Genomic DNA, 12,846 nt, shown 5'->3' on the forward strand with positions numbered 1-12,846 from the left:
AACATAGCCAAAATGATAAAGTAAAAAATCTTTACTTATTAAGCCTTCTATTATATCTCCAAAGAGTATAGTTTTGATCATTTCGACATACGTGACACCACCAGCGTACTGTCACGACTTAGATGTTTTACTCTTCCGTGACATTAATTATTTATTTTCTTTGGTTTCGTCTAATATAATGTGTTAATTAAAACATACAGAATACTTAAATTAATACTAAATGATTACTATATACATAATTAAATTGTTATAATGTTATAGTAGTCCATATCTCACTGTTAAGATTTCCTGTTCATAATATATACATTAATTCCATCACATACAACTGTATCAGACAAGGATCCCCTCCAAGTCCGGCGCCATGTTTAAAGAACTTTGCCGTTCTCGATTCCTCGCGCCTGCATTCTCGCTATTTTAGTTATGGGTCTTTCTGATTTACACCATGGGAAAGATAACACAGTAAAACAAAAAATACTTAATAGGACTTAGAAAGCTTCTTAATTTTTATTTTCAAGTGAAAAATATACTCTGGGATGATAAAACACCTCAGAAAGCAAAATTGACCATGTTTCATAGTTACTTCATTCCAATTTTCACCTATGGACTCAAAACATGTACACTATATAACAAGGCTAATAGTAAAATCCAGTCAACAGTAATGAAATTCATCAGAACAATGAACCAAAAGTCCAGGAAAGACAAGATTAGAAATGAAGTAAACAGGAAAATACCTGTTATCGAACTTTTTAGGAAGAAGCAAGCTACAATGGTTTGGACATGTTATGAGGATGGACAGAACAAGAACAGCAAGGAATTACTTTGACAGAACATTGAAAGGGGAGAGGCCAGTAGGAAGGCCAAGGAATCAATGGATAGACACAACAAAATTGGAGGTCTGCAAGAGAAATGTCAAGTGGGAGTACATAGAGAAACAGAAACTGTACTGTAACAGGAAGAAGTGGCGAGTGCTTGTACACCACACCCAGGAAACTGGAGCTGAAGAATGATGATGATGATGATGATGATGATGATGATGATGATGATGATGATGATGATGATGATGATGATGAGTATATATATACCCAATGCAGTGAGTGTAAAACAAAGAAATGTATCTGATATTTTCTTGCACAAGAAAAATGAATACCTATAAAAAGAATCAGTTTGCCTTTAAGTTGTATTTATCTAGTGTTTTATTGTGCATTTGCTGTAGTGACTACTTATAAGTACAGGTTTTTTTTCTTTTTTTTTTCGGCTCGCTCTGCAGCACCACTCAGAGCGTGGCACAACTGGCGCAATGACACTCCATTGCTAGCCAGATGGACATAATTATCCTCAATTTATAGTGTAAATCTAGATTCAATACGGACCAAAATGAAGTTCTTAAGTTTAAATAGCCAGTATAATGCGCGCTTTTCCTCCCCGCTACTCATGGCAATTCACGCTTATGGAAATCCATTTCTAGTGAAACTATTAGTTTAAAACCTACCTGGCATTACTTTTGATGTTCAAAATGTTGTCCCTCAGCTGTCAAACACGCCTGACACCTCGTAAATAGGTTTCCAGACACTCAGCGAATCTCAGCCCGTGTGATGTTCAAAATAACTTATGTAATGTTCTCTTGTGTGAGGGTTCTTCACTCAGCATCCCACACAGTAACAATCACAGGGATCTAGAGGGATAATTAACCACACGATCTTCGAAAACTTCCCGTATTACCTCCATTGACCGATTAGCAGTGTGTGCCGTCGCATTATCTTCCATAAAGTGATCATTACTCCTTTCTTCTTCCGTCAGCTCTTGAAAGAATGGTCTGAGAATGAGGTCTATATATCAATCAGCATTTATTATTCCACAGAAAAATTTAGGCCCTATAATTCTGCGATCACTTATTGCGCACCAAACTCCTATCTTTACATCTTGAAGTGGACGGACATGCAGCTGGTGAAGATTTTCTGCACATCAGTAGTGATTGTTTTGACTATTTACATAGCCACTTAAGAATAGCCATGCATCATCACTATTAAAATAAAAGTTCTGGGTCAATATACCCATTGTGAACTGACTGAAGCAATCAGTTACAATACCGAATCCTAGCGAAACTGATAGGTCCTCTTAAATATTGGGCAGGGATGGGTTTGTACGGTTTTGTTTTTAACAGTTTTGTTGCTTTGTGGGCATAAGATAATGACACATTACCTTGTACGGTGAGATGCGACAGGGATTTTGTTGGAGTTCTTTCCAAGAGAGCTCCTATTTCGTCAAGATTTTCCTCTGTTAAAACGGTTCGTCTCCTGCATGACTTCTTGTTAAGAATGGATCTGGTGGTGCGGAACTTCTTTACTAATTTATGTACCGTACTCCTATGGGGAGGGAGGATGCCAGAAAATTTGCGAATGAATTGAAAGCAACATTCTATATAAGAAGAATGCTTCGCATAGCAAAACACAATGAATACACACTATTTTACTACATACATCACTCGTTAAACACACGATTAGTATTCCTACAGAAACTACGCTATTTTAAAGCGAACACATTGAACACGCTACCAATACCACAGATGTTGAACTAAACTATTGCTATGAAGCAATGGTTATCACTACCGTACTGCATTAGATCATCTTAGCCGGTCATGAAGCAATATATCTCTCGGCAAATGAGTCACCCGGCTGTGCTATCACCTTCCGTGCATGTTCTCCTGACACACGGAGCCAGCCAAAAGAAGACTCCACCGGGCGAGTTGGCCGTGCGTGTAGAGGCGCGCGGTTGTGAGCTTGCATCCGGGAGATAGTAGGTTCGAATCCCACTATCGGCAGCCCTGAAAATGGTTTTCCATGGTTTCCCATTTTCACACCAGGCAAATGCTGGGGCTGTACCTTAATTAAGGCCATGGCCGCTTCCTTCCAACTCCTAGGCCTTTCCTATCCCATCGTCGCCATAAGACCTATCTGTGTCGGTGCGACGTAAAGCCCCTAGCAAAAAAAAAAAAAAAAAAAAGAAGACCCTGTAGTAAATTTTTCTATATTAAGTACTGTTTAAAAACTATTTCCAGAAAAAAAGAGTGAGTGAAAAAAGAGAGATCCATTGTCAGAGTTGTAAACATACATACAAAATATTTGCTAAAGTAAAACTTCCTTAAGATTTTATTTTTCTCTAAGAACATGTTGTTTTTAAAAGCACAAACTTAATTATAAGTGGTTCTGAATTATAAGTCATTCAAATTGTTCCCAGATTGCTTATAATCCATTTTCTGCTGTAGTGTAATGTTCTAAAATTAATGTAGTATTAACATTATTGCTTTAGTCACTTCTGACTCAAAGATACAATAAGTAAATAAATCAGTTTTTTATTATACATATAACTGTATTCAACTTTTTTTTTTCAGGTGACCTGATTGCTTACCACAGCAAGCAGCCAATCACTGCTCTTGGCAGGGAGAGGTTACTACATGCATGTCCTCGATCAGAAATTCCAAGCATCTTCCAGGGACTCCTCAGTCCAGGAATCCGATGGTGAAGAAACACGCATGGCCCATTCCTCTACGATGTTCATGACACAGTCTTCACATTTCTTTTCTGAAATGGATGTCTTTTAAAAGTCCATCTGATATTCCAATACTACAGTAGCATTTAGAAGTTCATGAACATTGAGTGTGTAGATGTTTGCTTTTCTACATAGATCAGACACTTGGTAAGACTGTGAGCACTGGGGAATACAAAAAATAACATTCACCTGTTATCACACTAGTCAATGTCAGGGTACACATTGTAGTACCTCTCCTAGAAATACTTATAGATAGGAGCTCCCCTGTTTGAACTAGAAGCTTTTTATCTTGTTGGCCACATCTTGCCCAGTCAACTGGGTCTCATCGGAATGATGCCCTATTATTTTGGCATAGAATAATGGCCACTCAGGACAAAGAACGAGGTATTTGCAGGAAGTGTTTATGGAAATCAGATTTATGAACTTGTGTTTAATTCTGTGACAAGCTGAAGAAATATGGCTAAAGAATTGCTTTGTACTGATACTGTGAAAGTGATTTCTTCAAAGACTTTTTTTCCCCACAGTATTTGTTTATGATCAGTGTTTTTCTCATTAAGTTATAATAATTTTCTACTTATTTTCACGTTAAGTTGAAGAGAGGAGCAAGTCATATGAATATCACTGTAAATTTTGTTGTATTTCTATAGCCATGTACATAGAGAGCTCTATTTCATTAATGAACAGGCAAGAATTATATTGTAGTTTTGTAACTGTTATAGGAAATATAGAATACGACTTACTACATGACTTAAAATATTTAAGAACACCATATTTTAAAATTAATGTAGCAAATCCAACAGAACCCCTACAGAATATATGAAACTCAGCTATTCTTCTCTGTTCTGTTTTTCTTTTACATATTTTATTGTTGATTTATTTTATAGTCTAGGTCAGTGCAGCCATCATTCCTGTACACTTGCTATGAGAGGAGTAAGGAATCATAATGGACCAAATCTGTCTAACAATATTTGAAGAAACAAAGCCTGGAAGTTTTAAAAGTTATAAATACATAATTAATTCCACTGAAATGATAATGTAAATATAAGCATGACAAAAAACAGTAAAAAAACTATTTTCTTTTTCTTTCTTTCTTTCTTTCTTTCTTTCTTTCTTTCTTTCTTTCTTAATCCATTTGACCTCCAGGGTTGGCTTTTCCCTCAGACTCAGTGTGGGAACCCACCTCTACTGTATCGTGGGGCGTGAGACTTTGGATCGGGATGATACAACAGGGGGAGGACCAGTACCTCGCCCAGGCGGCCTCACCTGCTATCCTGAACAGGGGCCTTGGGGGAGAGGGGAAAATTGGAAGGGATAGACAAGGAAGAGGGAAAGAAGCAGCTGTGGCCTTAAGTTATGTACAATCCCGGCATTTGCCTGGAGGAGAAGTGGGGAAACCACGGGAAACCACTTTGAGGATGGCTGAGGTAGGAATCGAACCCCCTCTACTCAGTTGACCTCGCGAGGCTGAGTGGACTGCGTTCCAGCCCTCGTACCACTTTTCAAATTTCATGGCAGAGCCAGGAATCAAACCCAGACCTCTGGGGATGGCAGCTAACCATACTAATGACTACACCACAGAGGCAGGCAACTATTTTGTTACAGTACTGAAATTTGAAGTATTCCCGGTCAAAGCCAAGATATCCATTGCCTTGAGTGCAACAAGATTGAAACGTTTCCTCATGTTCTTGGATTCTGTCTCAAAGGGAAACTCCTAAGCAAGGAACAGCACACACCATAGGCTCAGGAGGATAGCTGACTGCTTTGGAGAAACAAAACAGTTCCAAGTGTTTGAAGAAGTAACATGTACATCAATTGAAGTTTCAATTAAGTATGTGGAAATTGCAGTTGTCTATAGAAAATTCAGCAAGTGCATTATTACACTTAATGTAAGTCAGGTTTTGCCCATATTGTCAACTTCAGTTTTTGATTCTTATCAAGAAAAATTTCCATCTTTACGATACTTAAAAGTTTATTCTTTAAAATAAAATTAGAGGAACATGTTTCATCCCTCTTGGGGATATCTTCAGCCTCACAATGTACAAAAGTTAAAAGGTAAAGACGCAAACATATCTAAAAATAATAAAATATATGTCCTCAATAAAAATTAAAATACCGGGTGAGTTGGCCGTGCGGTTAGGGGTGCGCGGCTGTGAGCTTGCATCCGGGAGATAGTGGATTCGAATCCCACTGTCAGCAGCCCTGATGTTGGTTTTCCATGGTTTCCCATTTTCACACAAGGCAAATGCTGGGGCTGTAACTTAATTAAGGCCATGGCTGCTTTCTTCCAACTCCTAGGCCTTTCCTATTCCATCGTCGCCATAAGACCTATCTGTGTTGGTGTGCTGTAAAGCCACTAGCAAAAAAAAAAATCTATGATAATCTGTTTAAATGTTTATTCTTTTGAAATGTTTTTTCTTTGTGTTTCATTGAACCACATTTAGTAACATGTAATCAAAATTTTCACTTGTAAGTTTGTAACTGATTGAACTATGATAAAAATTTTTTTTTCTAGAATCGATGAGTTACTAGTAATATGGTGAAAGACTAATTTGATGTATAGTCTATACAGGTCCCCCTGTATAAACATGTCTAACGCTACACACAAGATCCTCAAGTGTATAAAAATTGGTTTATTCATCAATAGAACGTACTTTACTGAAAACAGCAGGAACAAACCAAGACTGTACATCAATTAATCTTTCACCATTTTACTAGTTACTCATTGACTCTATAAAACATAAAACTTTATCATAGTTCACTCAATGGCAAGCTTAAAAGTGAAGAATTTTGATTACATGTTGCAAAATGTTGTTCAATGAAATGCAAAGAAAGAACATTTAAATAGATTATCATAGATTGTAATTTTTATTATATAATAATATTTTGAGGCTTTATACCCTTTTTGAGCTAGTGAATTATTCTTTTTGTATTAGAATCTATAATTATCTATCTCAGCAGCTGAGTGGACCTCAAACTAGCCCTCAGATCCAGGTCAAAATCCCCGATCTGGCTGGGAATTGAACGTGCGGCCTCCGAGTAAGAGGCAGGCATGCTACCCTTACACCATGAAACAGATAATAAGCAAGCAAGAAACAACAATTTAAAATTAGTAATGCATTGCTTTTAATTCATGCTCTCCAATAAACTATTCAGAAGTTCTACTTCACAGTTTCAATTGCCATATCTCTATTGGCTACGTATAATCTTATGATGATTGCATATATGGCTAAACTGTAAAACCCATAGTCATAGGTTAGAGTGATATTTACCTTGAAAAATATTGCTCCAGAGATTGTCATTCATACAGCAACAGACTTTTTCTGGAAACTAGATCTGAACATTTCTTCAGTGGCTTCTAATAACTTTTTCACTCAGTTTGTAACTCTGTGCTTGACTTATCATTTCAAGTGCTGAGCAGATTTTTTTTTTTTTTTTTTTTTTTTTTTTTGTGAAGTTCTGTAAGATCCATATATTTCTTATATTTTTTTTAGATGTTTCAATTCTATTTGAATCTGTTCCACTGACTCCCTTTCTATAATAAAATAAGCACTGGTACCTTTATTAGGGTGAATCCATTCAGAATCTCTCCATGAATTTTCATGTGAACATCTTGGTAACCAGTTGTAATATTTCCCAGTGGCAACTGACATGTAAGGTCACAGGGTCGCATGCAGTAGCGGCAATTAAGGGGGAGGGGACGAGGGGGAACTCGTCCCCCACCCCATTTTTTGGAGAAAATATTATTTTTTATTTCATTTTAGCCAGCTGAAACTAGAAATTATAGGAATTATTAAAAAAAGGCAATTTGTACAAGCCCTATTGTCTCATCAGCTATTTTTTTCCTCTATTTTCTTTAATTATTATAAAAATTATTCATGGAAATATGCACAAAATACCGTTCGTCCCGGCTAACCGGTTTCTATTGTGCCACAGTAAGTAGTGGAGACTTTGCATATGCTATGAGGAAGTGTAACAGGTTTTTTTCTTACCAAGGTCATGTACACTGAGGTATGATTCACCCTCTTGCCACGCGCATTCATCAGTCTGGCAGTCTCTTTAGCGTCTTTTAGTTGTTTAGCGTGTAGTCAAATACTGAATGATTTTAAATTATATAATCACACTGTACTTTTTAATTGTAATAAACGTGTAATATCGTTCCTTTTGTGAAAGTTTTGTTGTATAGTATTAAATCAAAATCTCAAAAATCTATTATTACTGCACTTAAACTGGTAAACTGTCAACGTTTACCTCTCTGTTGAAATTTGCTCAGAGAGCATCAAAAGGTTTTTTTTTTTTTTTTTCCAGTTTTGATTTATATAAAATACTCGTCCACTATATCCCACAAACCCAGATATTGTTTGTTGTCTGTATGTTTTTGCCCCCACACTTTTAATTCTCAGTCGCCGCTACTGATCACATGCCCTCCTAGTAAACATTAATATTTTAATTTTTAATTCTCAGTACATTATACACAGGAGGATACAGGTTTTAAGCTCATAAGGAAGGTAACTATTACTTCTAAATTGCAAAATATCACTTCAGGGTAGAATAATTCAATAGGACCAAACATGAAATTCTTGACTTTATATGCTTCAGGATAGAGCGTAAAATCATAATATATCAGCTCCTGATCACAACCCCCATGTGATCAGAGAGCAGATGTTTTACACGATCTCCAAACATTGCTGCTGGCTATGTTTGCTGGGGAAGAGGGCTGCTGTAATGAGAGAGCCTTGGTCACAAGCAAGCAGTGACCAAGAAGGATAGCAGGTAATTCAGCTACACACTTCACCGAATTGTATTTCTGAATGTGCTATTGTTGAAAATAATATTACAAGGGTGGGGGTGGGGTGGCTCAAATATAAAAAGGATTTTATTTTTAATTTAAATTTATTTATTGAAAAACACAAGGCAATTACAATTTATTTTTCCACATAATTTCCTGCTTTGGAAATGCATTTGTCCCAGCGTATGGGCAGCTTTTTGATGCCTTCATCGTAAAAAGAACAGGGTCATGTCACCAGCCAGATGCGCACGAAGTCTTCCACACTCTTGTCATCTTCAAATCGTTGCCCTCCTAGAGTTTTTTTAAGCAGCCCGAACAAATGGAAATCGCAGGGCGATAAGTCCGGGGGGCTGTAAGGAGGATGATCAAGTATAGTCCAGTGCATTTCCTGTAGCTTGCAGACAGTTACAGCTGCAGTATGGGGCCGCGCATTGTCGAATCAGTTGGACTCGTCTTTTGCGATGATATGCAACCCTCACCTTGTTCAACAGTTGCAGTAGTAAGCAGCACTGACTGTGTGTTGCTCATGCAAAAAGTCAATCAGCAAAATGCCTCGCCGATCAAAAAAAATGGTTGCAAGAACCTTGCCAGCTGACAGTTGAGTCTTGGCTTTCACTGGTGTTGCCTCCCCTTTCCTCTGCCACTCCTTACACACACGTGTCCTTGACAATGTTTGATCACCGAACTGTGCAGTCAATCTCTGGCTAATTTCCGCCACTGTAACTCCTTCATGAGCAAGAAATTGTATAATTATACGTTGCACAGTGGAGGGGTGCACCTGTTGCTCTGACATTGTGAGCGTTACTGACGTAACAGCGGAAAATATCTAACAGCACACTCTCACCACTCCTAATGGTCCCGCCTAAGCATGGCAGAAGAGCGGGGCCAGTCCTACCAACTGTTGATTTCAGGAACAAAAATCCCGTTTATATTTGATCAACATTCGTACAACCATACTAATGACCACTGTGGTAACAGAAAAGTGTTTCTCTACAATAAATAGAATAGACACATTCTTGAGAAGTACAATGACAACAGAGAGGTGAAAATGCGCAGGCTGTTTGCTACAGCTAAAGAAAGAAGGGTGGATCTGTCATAAGAATAATAAGGTAAACTTTGGTGTGTTTTGGTACATTGTCTTTTATTGTTTATATTTGCATGTGTAAATATGTGTGTGTATCTTAGACTTTCATCATCCATGTCTGTATTTAAACCACAACATGACCTTCCTATACTAAATTTCACAAGCTGCCACCGATATTTCCTCTTTTCACTGTAGTGCTAACTTTAAAATCGGTATCGTGTCAAGGGTATAAAGTATTTCTCCTATTATGAAAACTTTGTCTATTACTTTTTCTATGAATCTAGTACACCATACAATCTTAATACTATAACTGTTAATTTAAATTTCAAGAAAACATATCGTCTTGCACCTGCAAAAATCGCTATGTGAAATATTTTATCTTAGGTTCTGTCATCTGTCATTGTGCGACAATTGTTAAGGAATTCTCGCTCTTTGTAATATTTGCTGCAGATCAGTATTTCTCCAAAAATATTATCACATACTGGTTTTTGAAGGTGCAATGACAATATTTGTTTTGGCGACAAACAAAGTTCTGTGAATATTTCTCTTTCTTCTGTAGTGCAGGTGCAAAGACAATACTTATTGTGGGGATAAACAAAGTTCTGTGAATATTTCTCTTCCTTCTGTAGTAGTAACAACAATGTGCAAGGTCAGAATTAGAGTGAGGGTAGTGTTGAAAATGAAAGAAGAATATTTTTGGGTACTTTTTATGACATTTAGTGTTGGGTGTTCACTTGGATTTGCTTCTCGAGGAACTGCACATCAAAATGTCTTGTATTTCTAACATATCAGTGTATAATATGTTATACAAGTATTTGTCTCTCTTGTAATATTTGACTGGAAATGTAATTACTTACTTTTGATGTGTTTTTTTGTCTTAGACTGAATATAACAAGGCTAATATTGTAATTCTTCTTATTCATCTCTACTGCAATATATAGTTGTATATAGAATAGACATATTTGCCATATAATATTGAAGTATACTTGCCAGTATAATAAATGTTATGCAGCTAGACAGAACATTGTAGCTCTCTCAGTGTTAGCAATTTGTGACTACTCAAATAGATAATTGCAATTTATCAAGGATGACTTAAATGTTTAGGAAATGAACTACTGATTTCATTTATGTTATCCAGTTGTTTTTTGTACATGATGTTATGTGTCTTATATAGATGGCACTTGTATTATATTGCAGTATTTGAGTAGGCCTATATGTTAATAAAGTTATTCAGTATTGAGTAAAATAAGAGTATTTGAAAGATTTACTGGTACCTACCTTTATCCTAATTCAGGCTTGTTAGGGACGTTGGCCACCAAGAGAGGATTGTGGCAAGCATGAGAAATGGCTGCTGGTGACATGCTTTGCCTTGGCTCATAACAAATGAGGGGGTGGGTTCTCACTTAAAGAAGTACACTAGCCATCGGAGCAAAAGGGTAGCAAGTTCAGCATGTTTAGGAATATCTCAGTTGCTTGGTTGTTATTGTAGATATTAGACAATAATATCAAACACTTAACTAAGAATAATGCTAGTGGAGCCAGAAAACAATGTTTTCCATGGAAAAAGCAGTTTCTCTCTGAAGGAGATTGGGCAGGACAGTGTCAACCTACGTTCACCCTGCACATTGGGACACTTATAAATAAAAAGTGGAGATTATTATTGTTGTTGTTGTTGTCGTCATCGTCGTTTTAAAAACTGACAAACTTACAAATAAAAACTGGCGTGATGAAGTACTAGATTCTGTTAGTGTGATCAAGCAGACTCTTGACGTCTTCAATGAGCAGTTAATGATCTTGACAAATGTATCTCTTAATCCAGGTAAGCAATCTGCTCTTTATTCGGATGCAGTACAGTCTAAGAAGCTTCCAACTACCTCAACTAAACATGTGGTCATGGTTTCTCCTAAAAATGATAAAACAGTGAAAGACTCTGAACAAACTTTAAAAATTTTACAAACCACAACAAATACCAGGTCCATGAAGGTTGGAGTAAATAGATTTAAGAAAGTACGCTATAAAGGTGTGATTGTTGAACTACGAAGTGAAGATGAATGAAAGACTGGCAAATACGATAGAAGCCAGCCCTCATCTAAAAGCTACAATTCCACACAAGATAAATCCTAGAGTAATAATTCATGGAACAGAGGTTAGTTTTCCCAAGAATGAGTTGGTAGAATCAGTCATAGAGCAAAATCCAACTGTGAAACTAGCTTTGACAGATGCGAGTACTGAAATACAAAAGCACTTCGTGAAGATATCTTGAGATGGCAGCACAAAGTACGCAGTTATAAAAGTTAGTCCCACCATTTTTCGGCCTTTACAGAACTGTGTCAAGTTGTATGTAGGATACACTAGGTGTAGCTTTAATGAATTCATCTCTGTCATTCGTTTCTATAAGTGCTTAGAGGATTCGGTCATTTCTCCTCGAATTGTGATAAACCGTGGATCCGTTCACATTGTCCTGAAACACATAATGCCTATGAATGTTCAAAAATGAATACCAAATGCAAAAATTGCAAGTCTCAAAATGAGAGAAACCGCACAAGACGTTGGTATGAATGGCCTAACATTCAACATCCAGCAACATCTGTAGAGTGTTCTATTTAGAAGAAGGTATTTAACATAATCAAATCTAAAATTAATTATGGCTGAACTTATAATATACCAACAAAATCTGCACAAGTCTCTCATTCCAATGCATTCCATTGCAGGAACTTATATCCAACTAGCTGATGTACCCGTGCTTCGCTACGGAATTCTACATTGTATACAGGGGGCCATCATCAGGAAGATGGATACTGACATTCTGCGAGTTGGAGCGTGGAATGTTAGAAGTTTGAATCGTTGTGGTAGTAATAATGAATAATAAAATAGGATGCCGTTGCTGGCAGGACGTAGTGTTTACAGTGCACTAAGTCTTCTGGTATGGGCTAGAGAAATTTTGTTACTTTCATTGATTTGTCTCTGTCTTATCCTTGGCTTTGACAAAATGAAAGTGACTGAGGTATGAGCGATGCTAGTAATGCCATTCCTTACGCAGCCAGTCCCTGCTATGAATGGTGTGAAAATATTGCTCATAGAGTCAGTTGGTGCATGCATTTCAGTGGGCTTGGCAGACTGATATGTAATAGCAACTTCTGGCTCGGTGAGGAAAGCAAAGGGAAACTACCTCACTCCTCATTTCCCTAGTACGCCTCTTCAGTGATGCCTAGGCCATCTATGACAGCTCATGGCTGAACTGTTGAGGATCCAACCAGCCTTCGGGCTGATGACTAAACATACATACAAGAAAATAGGGCAGCGGGTAAGCTACCATGACCAACATAGTGAAAGAATTATTGTCGTCAAGATAGACACCAAACCAATGCCCACCACAATAGTGCAGGTCTATATGCCTACTAGCTCAGCGGATGATGATGATGAAGTCGAA

General features: G+C 37.3%; 1 protein-coding gene across 2 annotated transcripts in view; it reads left to right on the plus strand.

Moving 5' to 3' along the window:
- Positions 1-10,665, plus strand: part of LOC136857582 (SH2 domain-containing protein 4A) — a 599,033-nt gene extending 588,368 nt beyond the window's left edge. For both annotated transcript variants that reach the window (XM_067136357.2, XM_067136358.2), the window contains exon 9: positions 3,389-10,665. In XM_067136357.2, coding sequence (XP_066992458.2) covers positions 3,389-3,519 — 131 coding nt within the window. In that variant the 3' untranslated portion in view covers positions 3,520-10,665. The remainder of the gene's footprint in view (positions 1-3,388) is intronic.
- Positions 10,666-12,846: the final 2,181 nt, after the last annotated feature.

Source organism: Anabrus simplex, chromosome 1, assembly GCF_040414725.1.
Source record: "Anabrus simplex isolate iqAnaSimp1 chromosome 1, ASM4041472v1, whole genome shotgun sequence".
NCBI classification, from domain to species: Eukaryota; Metazoa; Arthropoda; class Insecta; order Orthoptera; family Tettigoniidae; genus Anabrus; species Anabrus simplex.